Source organism: Caloenas nicobarica, chromosome 3 (genome assembly GCF_036013445.1).
Source record: "Caloenas nicobarica isolate bCalNic1 chromosome 3, bCalNic1.hap1, whole genome shotgun sequence".
Lineage (NCBI taxonomy): Eukaryota > Metazoa > Chordata > Aves > Columbiformes > Columbidae > Caloenas > Caloenas nicobarica.
Window position 1 is genome coordinate 70,050,861 of NC_088247.1, and position 16,333 is coordinate 70,067,193.

Consider the following 16,333-nt stretch of genomic DNA (forward strand, 5'->3'; position numbering starts at 1 on the left):
TCTCCACATTTACTTCTGTTCAAGTTCTCCTCAAGTTTATTAGTGAGATATCTACCTCTTATTATTTTTCAAAAGTCTCTTCTGTTTCAGATCTAGAATAAAAGAGTTCTCTGACCATCTGAATTAATAACCTTTCTAAATAACCTCTTCACAGGCCACTGTCTTTCACAAAACAGCATAAACTGTGCATTAAATGGCAGAATAAAGATCAAAATGTCATGTGGTTCTTCATACAGAAACACTGTGATGATTTTTAGCGCTCTTTCACTCATTTCACACAATTTCTAGAATTCATCACTTGGATCCTTCTGATTTTCCTTTGCTTTCTTTTCCCCACAACATGCTTGAGTATTGGGCACGTTCCTTATATTCATGTGAAATGCCTCAGTTCTTGTTCCACAAGTACTACCACTAAAGCAAACTATGTTCCTGCAATACTTTTTAAAATTTACTGCTGTTTAACTCAGTAGTATCTAAGGTAGGAATTCAAATGAATATATCTGCTGATGACAAACAGCAATACTGGTTTGATAAAAACCAAAATGACTTAAACCACTGATTTTAATAAGGATTTAAATTGAGATGCAGGAATCCAATTGACATAGTTAGTTTAATTCTTGTTATACATTTTTACTTTGTAGTTACTTCCCCAAAGAAAGATGCTCTACCTATTGTTACCTATTGATCTGCAACTAGATAATATTCCACTTAATAAATGTTTCCTTCTGCTAGCCCTATGGAAATGCTACATGTATGTGAATATAAGCAATGACAAAAGGAAATCAGCTTAATGTACATTTATGAACACTTTCTATAATTTATGATAGTAAATATGACATTTCTTTTTGACTGATTAGTTGAAAAGTTAGTATTTACTTGTGGTTTGTTTAAATTGCTTTTGTTGTTTTTGTTGTTTTGTTGGTTTTTTAATAATTAAATTTAAATGCATAAAGCAAGAATTTACTTAATTTTTAAGCTATCGTAAATGTATCAATACAAAAAATAAAGTCATCAAAATATATTTCCAGAATAAAATAATTTATTAAATGATTAAATCATGAAGTGAATTCTAATGAATATATCTGGCCACTCTGCCCCCCTGCCCTTCAGCAAAGAAGCATTCCTACTTTTTACAATCACGATTTACTGAATAAAGTAGATATTGAACAAATAAATGATTAGAAAGGAAGCTCTTGGCCCTACATGACTCGCCAACAACATCAAAATATTCTGCGTATCATTACTCTACATTTTGACATCAAACAGAAATTACTGCAATACTGTTCTTAATATAAGTTATAGGATTTTAATAGGTCATAATGACTTCAGTCTGTAATGCAACCTGTAAAGAACTGCAATTTTTATACTAGTTTTTACATTTAACTTCCCCCGAATTAAGTTCAAAACCAAATAAAAGCAAAGCCCTTTGCTTTCCATGTATCTCCTGTTTGTATTTTTAGCTTCAAAAGAATAAGACTTACTTTCAGTTAAGGCCTGTTGGGCTTCTGCCATTTGTGAAGACTGAACTGCTAACTTGCTTTTTTCTTTTTCTCCTTCTTTGCCTTTCTTCTTTCCAGTTTCTCTCTGCTCTGCTTTTTCTATTAAGCAAAATATAGATTAAATATTTTTTTTCAGACACAAACTTTCAGTCATAAGGTCTTATACTCATTTACACAGTAAATGCTTTAATGACATTTTAGATATTTTTTTAAAAGAATCAACCACTAACTACTCCAGTCAGAAGATTTGAAATGTAGTAAGAATTAACATCATTCAGTTTAAAAAAAAAAAAAAAAATTAAGATGTAAATGCAGGTTTATGCAGCAAGGGCCAGGAAAGCTTCAATTCCACCTTCCAGTTAATCCAAAAATCTCATGTCCCTACTATAATGTTAGGTATTCCTGAATTCCTGGCAATGTGTCAAATATTTTCTTCATGTCCCCACTCACATGCATCAGTAATTTCCAAAGTAATCTAACATAGATGAGGCATTGGTTCCCAAAGAACATGGAAGAAAAAAGTCTCCCACAGTCAGAACCTTCTTCCAAGCCTTAAAATTTAAACTATAGGAAAATACATTTCTAGTTCAAAAAATCCCAAACATTAATAGAGCATCAGAACACAGCTTGTAACCTCAAAGTTGGAGATTACAGAGCTGTACCATAACATAACACTTCCCTAATTCTTAGCTGCTTCAGTTACTGATAGTATTTCTAAATCTTAAACAGGATTAAATTTACTAAGTTTCCTGGGAATACACTGCAGCACCCTATTGGGTGTATGACAGTGCTGCTCCCAGTGGCTGCATCCCTGTGCATGTCCATTCCAAACTCTGAAATATCTACTATGCTCGTGGGTAGGTCATAAAATGATAGCAAGTATTCCTAAGAACAGATAACACCCCCTCAGTGAGGTCTCTTCTAATATTTTTATAATAGTTTTGACATTTGGACTAAATATTTGGGATTCAAAGCAGGGAAGGCAGGGATTTTTTTTTCTTTTAAATCTAGGAAGAAATAGAAGTTTTACTACATGATTTCTACCTTCCAAAGACATTAGATGTGTTGTGAAATTGCAAGTTAAAAACAGCAACAGAGAAAACTCAGTCTCAAATATCAACAGCAAAGAATGAGATACTGGAACAAATAAGTTTCTAAACCTAAGCTTTTCATTTAAATGTAAATAGAATTAGCAGTTCTTGAAGAAAATTAATACCTATACCTAGTAGAATAAACAGGAAACTTGCTATAAATAAAAATGCAGATAGACATTAGAATGCACTTGTCAGAACCCTCTGTAGGTAATCATGCTTTGTAACATCCATTATGAAATGTACAATTTATTGATAGTCAGAGAAGTGTTGCCTTTGGGGAAACGGTAACCCCTCTGATTGTTATCCCTCTGCAAGGAACCAGTCTTTAGAAAGATGGCTGTGACACGGAGCCAAACAAATCTCTGCCTTATAATGAAGCTGTTTTCATAAAACAAGAGACTACTGCTGCTTCTAATGAGATCTATAGACAAAACAAAACTTTTTGAATTTACACCATTGCAATATGTTCAGTGAAACAACAACAAACCCACAGAGTTGCATGTGGCACAATAAAGACATTTAAATTTGAAGCCAGAGCTTACATTAACTTTATTTATGCTTGGCCTACAAAGATAACACTACCTAAAATTACAGACCTTTGCCAATTTTATCAGCTTTCTCAGGTTTATCTGACTGCTTATTCACAGATGAAACTTCATGTTTTAACTCTGAGACTGTGGTGTCTTTTGGTTTTGTATCTGACTGAGGAATATCAAGTTCTGGAGTTTTTTCATTTGGCAACTTGAATTCTGGCACAATGTCTTTCAAAAAGCCCCAGACTTTGTCCAAGCATCCAGGCCTTTAAAAACAAACACATGTATATGTCAATGGTATTTGCAATAAGAAAAAAAAAGTGTGATTTTCATTTAGACAACACTATGCTACAACTGACAGTGCAATTCTTAGAAAAGTTACTGGGTTATTTTAGTAAATAAAACACACCTGTCTGGTTTTGTGTATCAGCCAATTTGTTAAGAAACAGATTATGGACAGATCCATAAAAAAAGATATAGTGGTTAGAGAAGCACGTAAATAAAGCATCCTTTCTAAAGCTTTTTTGTAGATAAACATTGCAGCAGGGAAATTTGTAGACCACTTTGCAACTATACCATATAATAACTTGATTCATTAAAAACCTTCCAAAATATGTTTCCCTAACTGTTACAAAACAGGTCGTTCCTGCCTTTTCTACTGATTCCACCAGCCACAACAGCTTTTGGATATAACAGTTGCAGCCATACTGGTTCTCCACAGAAACTCAGTGATTCCAGAAACAACCTAAAACCGAATGAATAGTTCAGAGCCATGAAAAAGTTTCATGCAAGGTAACTGCATGCAACCTTAAAATAAACAAACAAACAAACAAGTAAATAGATTGATTGATGAGCTAAAGCCATCTTATACTACTATTGCAAAGTTCCCCTGGTATTCACATTTACTTATTCCAGAATGTAATATATTTGCAGTAAGTACCAGATTCATAAATACTATTTTTTGCTGTTGTAAATGTAAAACTAACTACATAAAGGAAATTTAGGTTACTTCAATTTCTAAGTCTGTGGGCTACATACACACTACTATAAGACACAAATTTATCAAAACTCTAAATTGCAAGCACAGCTTGGGACATAAAAATCGCTGAAATAAGGGCTAAAATAGTCCTTGATGGAACTTATTTAATACTGAAACACTGTCATAAATAAACAATTATGCCTAAATAAATTATATATAAACCAAAACTACATGTTATCTATGTATTCATTAGAATGTATCCATGAAAAAGTAAAAAATTGTCATTTAAAAAAAACTCTAGATATTTAGAGCTTGTATCCCAGCCACTCATTCAGTAAAAGGAATGACAAGCTGGAAAAATAGTATGTCTGATCTTTAAAACTGCAAAATGGACTTAGACACAGAGGAAACAAGAAAAATGTTATTATATATGTGTTATACATATATATATTTTATATATATACATATATATATACATATATATACATATATATACACATATATAATACATATATATATATTATATATATGTTCACAATACTGGTTTTGCTTGGAAATAGAAATACATCAACTGTTTCAATTTGAAAGGTGAAAACATCATAGTAGTGAAGTTGATTACTTCCAAGTTCATTACTTATACTTTCTATAGTACATTCAGATATAAAGTTATTATTATTACTTTCAGACATTTTGTATCTGTATACTAGATGAAACATAGATATCTCTAACCTTGTATTCACCATAGTGTTTAATATTAATTTAAAATAAATTAATTTTGTAAAGAATAGGCATCAGCTGAACATGATAAAGAGCTTACAAGCAACTGTATGACCTACAAAGAAAACACAATAAAATTGCATTCCTTGAAGGCACATTTCTCAAGTGCCATAAATATAAAATGTACACTTCCCAAAACTGATACTGAAGGAGTTTTAGGGCTCAGCTTTATTTTTCATAATGTCTTAGATAATTAGATAGTAAACAACTAATATGTGAATTGTTTAATAGAAGAACTTACTGGAGAGGAATAACTTCTGGTATCCATCCAGTCAGTGTGTGTAGAACAGTAAATTCCTCCAACTCTCTTTTTCCAGTCTCGTTTACACTGTAAGACAAAACCAAACATTATACAGAATTATAATATAACCAACTCACAGTAAACTCTGTAGTCTAAGGAGCAAGACCATACACAAACAGAATGCCTTGCTGAAAAACCAGTTGTTACTTGCAATTTTAGGAGCTTCCTTATCCACTGGTGACAACTAGCCTACAAAGACAAATTTGCTTTTATGCCTTTCCATGAGGCCTGTTATTTTAGTGTTCCCTCTAGCGCAATGGTACAGTATCAACATTGTTACCAAGCATACTACATATACTTGCACACAGTGAAGCCTCTTTTTGCAGAGATGAAGATGAGGGTTTGAAATCCCTCACTCTAGAAAAGGGATGTGAATCTAGAACTTCATTTCCTGAGTACTTGCTCTAACTCCCAGGTTTTTGTGCATGAGCTGGCTGTATTTCCAGTGTACCACACTTCACTAGTTCAAATTGATACAGTCTCCTACAGTGTGAGAGAGATTTCTGCCTGTAGATCCTGAGAGGACCAAGACTAAAGATGCCAGGACTTGGCCATGACAAACCCTGGAGAAATACAGTGTTTCAAGCACATTCCTGCAAGCAGAGTTTCCCAATGGGCAGCTCTAGGCAACTCCCTGCCCTGTGTAGAAGTACTTTAGATCACTCTTCCAACAAACATAACTTGATACAATGAGAATAGGGAAGCTTGACGATCCAGATCAGTGTTTTTAATTATTTTCTGAAGCTTAGTCATTTTAACTCTTGCCATTCATTGCTCAACTCATAGGAAACCGCAGCCACAATCGCCAATAATTTGCACGATGGGCCACCTTCTACTTTCTAACTTACAATATTCTATTTTCAATACTGGTTAAGACTGACAATTAAAACTTCTTGGACATTTCCATTTGTCAGAAAAACACGTTTTCTGTTTAGGAATAATGGTAAACAGATGAAGCAAACAGGGAGAGTACTCCAGTTTCTTTAAAAAGGTTTTTTTGTACATCAGTGTACAAACGCACACCTAAAAAGGAAACACTGCACATTCTGTACCTACAGAGGACTTTGCTTTACTGATTTACTATGTCACCTTCCAGAAAAGTGTATATTTGTCATTATAAAATGTTTAGAAAAGTATATTTCCCATTATACTAAAACAATGTTTTGCAAATTCCATGTGACTTCACAAACAAACTGAACTGACTAAACATACCTAGTATTTGCCAGCTTAATGATAGCTTTGGACAGCAACATTGGCCAGAGTTCAATTCGACAAGTTGTAGCTGGAAGTAACAAATTATCCTCTTCATTGAAAGGCATAGTGTCATCCACAACGATCTTTCTCCAGCACCCCTGTGACAGACGGAGGGGCAGGAAAGAAGAAAGAAAACACTGAGTTTGTAGGCTAGAAACAGAACATGTATATAAGAGAACTCTCAACGCTTTCCCAAGAACTCAGTTCTACCGTAATTTGATTTACATTACAGCTGGATTTAAAAGAAGTTCTCATATAATATCCGAGAAGCATGGAAACAGTATTCATAGCATTTTATTACTGCTCTGATTTATTTATTTCAGAGGTTACTCTCATTGCAGCTATTTCCAAACATATTTCCCCTCATACGTGTAGTCCATCACATGCATGCATTCACTGCTCTTTCTTCAGCTGCCATGACACACCTAAGAAACAGTAATGGTTAAAAAAAAGTCTTGACTAAGCTAGCAGTTTTGCAAATGCCTCTTTAAGCTCATGGTAGAAATAAGCTCAAGTAGAAATAAACAAATTCAATAAACCTCAGGAATGCAAAGTGAAAGCAGTACATGGGGTAGAACTGAAATAGTATTGTGCCAATGTGAAAAAGGATTATCCACAAGTTTGATCTGGTGGATGACAATCCCCTCAGGACTCAATACAGTATTTTACTTCAACCAGTTCATTATTCTTCCACTGTGCTTCCTCTCTCTTTTCATTTAATTTCCCACTTTCTCCTGTGAAATCCGTTTCTCCTCTGTCTCTACTGATATTTGCCTTTTCTCATTTGCAATTTTTCTTTAATCTTCCACCATTTGACCTTCTTTTTTTCCCCTCTTTTTCTTTCGGTGAAATACAGCTGTACAACCAGAAGAAATTAAATAAACCCAAAGGCCCAAAACAAAACCAAACCAAAAGTGACGAAGAAACTAAAACACCCTGATAACTCTTACAGTTGCTTTAAAATATAGTCTTTTATCACATGCATACGCAATCCCTGCAGCATTAAATTCACATGGAAAATAATGTCCTCTGCCGAGGAACCTGAGCAACATAATTTCTGCTTTCTCAAACTTATGCAACTCTTATTTGCTATATGAATATAAGTTATTCCTTATGTGGAGGAAGTAGTAAGGGATGAGGAAAGCACGGGCATGTAAATCAGCTAAGTGCTCCCCTTACAGGAGAGTTGAGAGATTGTTCCAGTTTTAACTGCTTTCCTATTTCTTCCTCAGTGCTGGCTTACTGACATGTATCAATAGCAAACTGCATGAAAATTCATTTTAAAATATCATATTTGACCTATAATGTATTAGAACTGTAATTTTTTTCTTAATACAAATATATGGTGTAGGATTGTTTAAAAATAAAAATAATATGCTCAGGGCTTTATTTCGTCTCAAGAGACACATATCAAACTGCAACACACATAAGTGCAGCCATTCAAAAGCTCTCCCCTGCTTTGTTTACATGTATGTTCACTCCAAAAGATGGATGAAATTATGAACAATTTAACAGTGTGATGGAAATGTAAAATAAATTCCTCCTTACTGTTAATCACAGGAAGTTTTTATACTATGATCACTAGAATAATGGTTTCCAGCATAGACATAGAATATGAGCAATTTTCCAAGGGTCATGGAAGTGTTTGAGTAATTATTTTGTACTCGTTAACTGTAGAGGTTTCTGAAAGAACTCTGTGCTGAGGTGTTTCTAAGTGACGTGTTGCATACAACTGCGAGGTGCTCTCCATATCTCCAACACAAAACTTCGCCAGCTTATCCATCTGAGGCACTGACGTGCTGCTGTCCCTCTCCAGGAACATCATCTGTGCCAAGTGTGATGCAAGTTCCTTTACTCTGAAGTTCTAAAAACATTGTGAGATGGGAAGTTTGTGCTCTCTCCTTTCACAGAGCAACAGTGATTCTCTCAAATAATGGTAAAACGGAGACTTGTCATGAAGAATATCAGGAAAACAAAATCTGTTTACTCTTTACTGAATTATATATATATTCTCTTCCTCTCTTCTGATATATTTTTCTGTCTTCTGTTGTTATGCATTTAAGAGTGTCGTCCTTGAGTATTCTGACCTGCACTCTTGCATTGCATTTTCCAAATCCTTTCATTAACAACATCAGCCCTTTTCACAAACACAGCCCTCATAAAACCTCTTTCTCCCCCACATTTGAGTTTCGTTCTTATACTTATTGTTGCTCTTTCTTTTGATGGCCTCCTATTGGCTGAGAACATCTTCTCAAGACACCTCTATTTTTTATTTTATTTTTTTACTATGGGCTAAAAACCCTCTGGGTTGTTCTTTCTCAATTCTCCTCTTTTCTTCTTGCATTTCCTTCAGTCTTTGGTGGTTCCTTTTTGCCATATGAGGTTTGTTGTTTGTTTGTTTGTTTTTTTCCATGCATATGCATTAATAACATACTATCCCAGAAAGCAAATTGAGCTTTCTTTTTTTTTTAATTACTTCATCACATTTTAAGGATATGAAATAATGCTGAATATATCATTTCCTTCAACAGTTCTTTTAATATTTAATTGCCTTTCCTTCTAATTAATTATGCCATATTTTGGGTTGAATTTATCTAAAGTCAAATTCTAGCTATTGGATCTTTTTGTATATCACTAAGAAGCTCTCCACCAGGATTATCTTCTTTTCCATTTGTAATCAACTATACGCAATGCCTTCGTAACCTCTAGTAAGCTGGAAGAGACCCAAATTAAACACATGACAGTCTGAGGTCCAAATGGTGCTGAAACTTTGGAAAATAATCCAGGTGTTACCCTATGGGTTTTGGTCCTATGATGAACATTTCTGCAGACTAGTCAAAGCTGTAGTCATAGAGCATTCCCTGCAGAAACTGGGAGCTTTGGTTAACAGTTGAGAAGGGAATATTGAGTCCTTCCACTCCTTCACCAGTGTTCTAACCATCACATTTTATGCAAAAGAAGAGATGGCAGCCATCTGATAAAAGATATGAGCTCTCTTTAACTTTTCAAGCGCTCTCACAGAATCATCTACTGCTTGGTATCTGCCCAGAGAGATGTACCTAATACAAAGCCCTAAGTAAGCTGCTTGATCCAGGAAAACCCTCAGAAACTCTGAATGTTTGTTTGACTAAATCCAATAGCTCCTCACTCAGTATGTGAGAAAACTTAATCACCCTTGGAAAAAACCCACACCTATTCCCATTGACAACAACAGACCACTACCTAAATTAATCTACTCCAATTCTCCTGCTAGAGACAGTTGGTATGGTGATGCCTAAAGCAGGTACCTCAAGCAGGCACTCTGGATATGTCCATAGCTTACCTGGCTCTACTGATACGAAAATCTTTAACTTGAGCAGCTGAAGCCTCTAAACCTACTTTTCTAGAGATTGTTATGTTTGCTCAATTCACAGTGTGCCAAGGAACAGATATATCTCTTTCAGCCTGCCAAGGCACAGAAGAAATATTCACTGAATAACTGCTTCTTGGTTTTTTGTTTGCTTGGGTTTTTGGTGGCTTTTGTTGTTGTTTGTGGGGTTTGGTTTGGTTTGTTTGTTTTTGTTTTCTGTTGTTTTGGTTTGGTTTTTTTGTTCTTAACATTGCTGTTTATGTTTTTATTATCAGCAACTTGTAATAGCCTTGTTTTAAATAATGTATATCAATACTGTTAGCAACTTAATTAGTACCTTTGGCCTGCTTAATCAGCTATCTGCATTGTCTTAGCTGTTCATTTGTATTTGTGAGCATTGATTTTTTTTTAAAAAAAAAGCTTCTACACATTATTTTTTTAGGTTTTGTTTCCTTTTTTAAGTATAACTTCTTCTGTCTTCATGAATTCAATCTGTTTAGAAGTCCAATGGGATGCCTTGAAGTTTTCATTAACACTTCCAACTTCATGTTTCCAACTGACTGTGTAAAAAAATATTTTCAAGTTTGGGCAACTGGAAGTTTAATAGGGTCATTTATATGTCTTAGCGTTTCATGACATACTCTGTTTGCAAAAGACAAATGCAACCAGAATAACCCTAACAACATAGACAACTTCTGACTTTTGGGTCAGTGATTATTTCTCTGTTCATTAGTATGAGGTTCAATATTAAATTAAGTGTTCCCTGTTGACTGTAAAATGAGTTATTGTCTGTTATCTTTAGAAATTCCATGGGATGTTTTGGTTTTACCAGTACACCTTCAGTAAATGGTCCCCTCACTGGAAGTCTTTAATCACCTTTAAATACAATTGGATAAAAATAGTTCTGTAAAGTCAGCCAACTGAATTACTTAAACAATAAAAAACATTCTTAATCCTAATACACCAGAGGTGTGGGCCATTTGTCTGACTCCACTAAACATCTGCATCAACCTCCATATTCTATCATTCACTACACAGGAACAGAAATATTTTGCATATTATCTCAAATCAATTAATGCATGCACAGAAAAAAAAAAAATCAGCAGATTAAGAGTCCAACAAAAAAAGGCTAAAACTTAATGAGCGAGAATTTAAATCGTATCGTTTATAGTGCACTGCAAACCTCACAATCAGTCTTCATGTTTTTCTCTCTGGCAAAAATGAAATGAAACATCTCTTCTTATTTAGTGAAAGCCAACAAACACTGAGCATTCAATTGGTATAGGGGAATTTCCATTCAGGTAGCACACACACGTTGATTAGTGTCATCATAACATTTTGAGACACAGAGTAAAAAAAACACCAAATACATCAACAAGAAGAACTTTCATAAAACAAAAAGGTATAAGGAAGAAACAAAAGAAATAAAATTTCTGTAAGTGTGCCAAATTAAAAACAGTTTACATTGGACTATAAGCTGACCTGTGATTTAGAAATAGGATGCCGAGTATCACTTGCAGCTCAAAGAAACTACAAATGGTGAAAATTAATCTCTTCTTAAAACAACATTATCTTAACCACTCACTATATCATACAGAATGAAGCAATTATTTTCTGCCAAATTTATTAAAATCGTGTTCCAGGCTAAGGCATGACATTGAAAACTGCTGTTGGCACACACACAAAAATGTCACAAATATCAGAAAAATTGTTTCAATAGATAGTTTGAACATGTGCCACATTAGCAACTGGCATTACTGAATCTTCTTTATACAATGTAATAAACAAATGAACTCAGAAGTAGTACCTTCTTACAGTGTCCAGAGAAAAAACAAATCCTAACAATCAGCAAAATTCTACATAATCTATAAAAACAGATTATTGCCTTTTCAAAAAACAGCTTTAAGTTGTACAAAAATCACACAAACTGTAAAAGGTATTTTTATTAACATGCATCGACAATTTGTCAACACTTCTACAAATGCATGTCTTTTCAATAAAAATTAATACTTACTCTAACCATTAAAATTTGCCATGCTAGTGGCATAATATTTATATATTGTTGGAAGAAAGTACTCACCATCCAATAAAGTTTCACTACGTATTTTCCATAGCTATTGTATAGTGGCATGTGTCCCTTGGTAGCTTTACATAAGGCATAAATGTGTTCCCATGGTTTCCAAAAAAGTGTGGATGTTTCATTAGTTAAAGCTGTTTCATTATATATCCTGCAGACTGCATAAATTTCACTTATAATCCATCTCATCAGCTGAAAACAGTGAAAAAATAAAGAAAAAACCAAATAAATAACTTTTTGGACATCTTTTAGAAAAATAAAATCAAGTTATATTACAATGACCGAAGAATAAATAAGCTCCTGTTTTAAATGAAGAAGTGATGTAAAACTATAGTTTCATGTATAAATGTATAAATGTAGAAATTAATTGCACTGGTACAACTTTTCTGAAAATCACCATAATATCTACAGTAACACAAAATGTCACAAAACTAAGTAAAGGTACAACATAAATTATGCTGTTCATCATTTACCAAAGAAAAATGAGGACATGTGGTTTCAAAACAAATTATGTCACAGGACTTGTGAACTGCCACTTGTTTAATTGCTTATTACTAAATAGAGATGCTAACCATCAATATTGGCTTTAATACTTGTTATTTGCACTGAGTAAAACCCAATCTTAATGCATTATAAGTATTTAATAATTTTAAAAATTTAAAATAGAAGCTTTAACTAATCATGCTTTAATGCATGTGTTTTTCTAACACGCGGATTTCTGATGTATGCTATAGTTTCACAAGAATTACCAGACTGTTACAGTGAAAAAAAAATTTTACTACAAGAAACCTGCCCTAAAATTAAGAAGTTATTCTATGGACAGCAAAATTTATATCATCTGTTTTCTGGTGGCTTCTTCCCACACAGTTTCTCCAGCACTGAATTTTGAATTTGCATTGAAGTATTGAATGAAATGGAAATTATAAAGTAATACTAAATTCAGTAAGGCACTCAGATGCCTTCTTTCTACCTGCTTTATAGTTTTCCCTGATTTGTATACATTCAGTAACTGTTTATTCAACTCTGGTGAGAAGGAAAAGACTGGCTAGATTACAGAGATTTGCACATACATGCAGGCACACTAAGAACATTATTTCAAGAAAGCTTGAATGAAAAATATCAATCCTTTCTAATATAGCTTTTATTTGCTCTTATTATCTTTAGATAATATTATCCAGTAATAATCTTTGTAGTGCATAAACTGTACGTTTTATTAAAAAAAAAAAAGTTTGGAACATCTCTTACCATCGATTTAACTTTTCGAATTCTAAAAAAGGTAAACACTACTTATACAAATCTAGATGATTTATTGCCTCTTTATTCTCATCATTCTCCTTTCACTTTAAAAATTTGTCACAACTGTTTGGAGTGAAATTTAAAAAATTAAAAAGAGTTTAAAAGAATGAAAGATTTTTTTTTAAGGGACATTAATGTACTTCTACTTACCTCACTACAAAATATATGTTCATTTGCTGAAAAAAGGTCAAATGAGGTTTCATTTTTGACAACCACGGGAATCTAGGAGAAAGTAAATTTTTTAGTCCATTGCTAAACTATCTGGAAGCAATTAAATGAGCACTAATCATCAACAGTAGCGACATACAAATGTTAGACATTTAGCAAACACTTGTTAGGCATTTGCAAACTAAGGGCTGTCAGTTTGCATATCATGTAGCTGCTTTTCTATTTCTTAATAAAAATGTCTCAGCAGGCAGATGTTCAGAATTTAAAATAAATCCGTATTTTTACCAGATCTAAAGAGTACCAAATGAAATAATTACATAATTAAACTGAGATTCCCTCAATTTATTCATAATATTTGCAGTTCTGCATTTAAATAATGATCATAACAATGTCTCATACTTTGAGATTTCCTTGTTCCCCCACCAAGATTCAAAGAGATTTGTTTCCTCGTGGTCAAGTAGTGGTACTGTCGGTATGAATGCTGACTTTATCAAACCTTTGACTGCATTACATAATTTTGATGACTATCATTTGTTGATGCAGCTTGTTTTCTTTTTTGTAACCAGTTTAGCAATAACATACTAGGATTGTAGTTTATTGAACTAAATATATCTGTGCCTCTCATCACTTACTGGTGATCATTGCTTGATTCTTTGCTTACCACACTAAATAGTCTTGTTTACGCTTTCTTTTATAGTTACTAACAGATTAGGTAGCAACATGTATCATATTAATAGACTTTTGTCACTTGACATTTAAATCAGTTTTTAACAACTTATAAAATGTGTAGCAATCATAGCTTCTTGATTCAAAATACATTGGACCGAAACAAGCACCGCAGTTTTAATCAGGTCTTAAAGAAAACGAATGCTTTCTTCATAGTGTGCTAAACATAAATTTTAAATATTTTTAAGACAGATACATGTTTCCATGGCTTTCTGGGCTGCCAGCTCTCTTGCCTTCATATTTCAAATACCTCAACTTGGTTTATGCATTTTGGCAGCATTTCTCATCCAATCTTTTGGACTTGTCAATTACTCCCCTGACCTCCCCCTCTCCTTCTTCCATTAAAAATTAAACTTGGACCTGTTTAGTGTCTAGTTAATAAAAAATAGAACTGACAATCTGACAAAAGGAAAACTGACAAGCCTGAAAATGTTGGAAGGGTGGTCAAAGTGTTTTACAACTTCAGCATTTCATCTGAAGAAAAAACAGTTTAAAACTCAGATTAGCAACAGCATTAGAGAACACTACCCCTTGACATGGTAGGCTCTTTATTTTCTTTGCAATTAATTTTAAATATAAACTGAGCAAGAGCCTTGCACAATTTAAAAAATTTATGGTTACCTTCCAGACAAGTACTGCCAAAGATGTGGACATGTTCTGTATGCAGACAACAACAGCTTAAGTGCAAAAAAGTACTATACTTCTGGTAAAGCTAATGTATGGTTTCAGCACAGATATTTACCTCAGGTACCCACTCAAGGGAAGCCTTAGCTGGCACAAACAGAACTTGTTTGGCCATGACACTTATTTCTAAGTGAGAAAACAGGAACACAAATAAAAACAGGAAGGCACCTCTCTGTCCAGGTGTCTTCTAAATGAATGCAGAGTCAAAGAGCAGAGCTGACTTGGGAGGACATACTACCATGATGTTTTGCACCAGGAGGTGCTGGTCCATGGTGATCTCAGTAAGAAAGGCACTCAAGATTCCATACAGTATCATTTAAAATGCTATTATTAGAGCTAACTATAAAGGAAGGGATTAACATAGATAATCTTATGTCCTTTTAGACACTGGCAACCCCAAGTCCAACAGCGCCAAACAGGCTTCTAATCCACACACAGAATTCTGTGCAGACCCCATCTATCAAAAGAGTTACCCCATTTTGCTGTTATTGAGGTATGATAGTATCTGAGCTATTACAGAATTTTCTTACAAGAAAACATCTCTTCACTATTTCTGCTGTAAAACAGAAAGGATGTTCACATAAGAACTCCCTCCTGCGTTTAGGTAAAGGCAAGGAGATGCACATGGTGTCATTGCAGGTAACAAGAGGGAGCTTCCTGCAGGCTCCCCCCTTACCAAACACTGGTTGCATTCCTCCAGTGGCCAGGGATGACGCTGGCACCACGCTGGCCTGAGGGACAAGTGGTGTGTACAGCACAGGTTCACTGCTACGTGCATCACTAACTCCTCGGTGTACGACTGTCTCCCAGACAGGACGACTATGCATAGTCAAGAGAGTTTTATCTGTTGAACTAATCTCTACTAATTTTCCTCTATTTATGACACAGTTAGGTGAGTAGCAATTTTTCATTATGACCCTGCTTGTTTCTTACCTTATTTGTTAAAAACTCATGTGGACGTTTCCATGAATGCACTTTTAAGGATGCTGGCAATTCTATTTTCCCTTCAGGATCCTCAAAGAGATGCTACATAAAACATGCATGAACAAAAATGGAACATTTTTTATTAATTACAGTATTGTCTCTTCCACAAGATTTAAAATAATATATTGTTCACATGATAATTTACTTGAGGGAGAAATAGCATAAAAAGGAATTAATGGTATCTGTAACTGAACTAAATGAGTGCAAAGCCCAAACTGAAGATTCAGCACAAAAACTGCTTGTATTGTTCTGAGAAGTCTATGTGGTGGCACTGTCTAAGTAGGTCTATATATAATGTTTTCTTTTTTCCCACCTTTCAGAGAAACTTCCCAAAAAAACATTTAAGCTTTTAATTCAGGTACTTTTCTACCGAGTTGTTTCTAAGTACTTTTACTAACTCATTTCTAAAGCTTTGCAAATTGAAGACTGAAAGTAAATGTCTAAACCTATATTTAGACACAAACAAACCAGTTCCACGCATTTAAAACTGCTATAGAAAGCAGAGAGCTATAATTACACAGCATCATTCATTAGCCCATTAAAGAGAGAGTCTCATATAATTTTCAAACTTTCATTTCCAAAGTGATACTTATTCTCCATGTGAACAGAAGG

The 16,333-nt window shown here is 34.1% G+C and overlaps 1 protein-coding gene across 1 annotated transcript in view; it reads right to left on the minus strand.

Annotated features, from left to right (window-relative positions):
- The window catches only part of ADGB (androglobin), a 106,784-nt gene that overhangs the window by 71,872 nt on the left and 18,579 nt on the right, over nucleotides 1–16,333 (minus strand). The window contains exons 3-9 of the mRNA XM_065632031.1: nucleotides 15,671–15,763; nucleotides 13,310–13,381; nucleotides 11,867–12,055; nucleotides 6,396–6,535; nucleotides 5,124–5,210; nucleotides 3,190–3,392; nucleotides 1,482–1,598 (exon numbers count right to left, since the gene is read on the minus strand). Coding sequence (XP_065488103.1) covers nucleotides 1,482–1,598; nucleotides 3,190–3,392; nucleotides 5,124–5,210; nucleotides 6,396–6,535; nucleotides 11,867–12,055; nucleotides 13,310–13,381; nucleotides 15,671–15,763 — 901 coding nt within the window. The remainder of the gene's footprint in view (nucleotides 1–1,481; nucleotides 1,599–3,189; nucleotides 3,393–5,123; nucleotides 5,211–6,395; nucleotides 6,536–11,866; nucleotides 12,056–13,309; nucleotides 13,382–15,670; nucleotides 15,764–16,333) is intronic.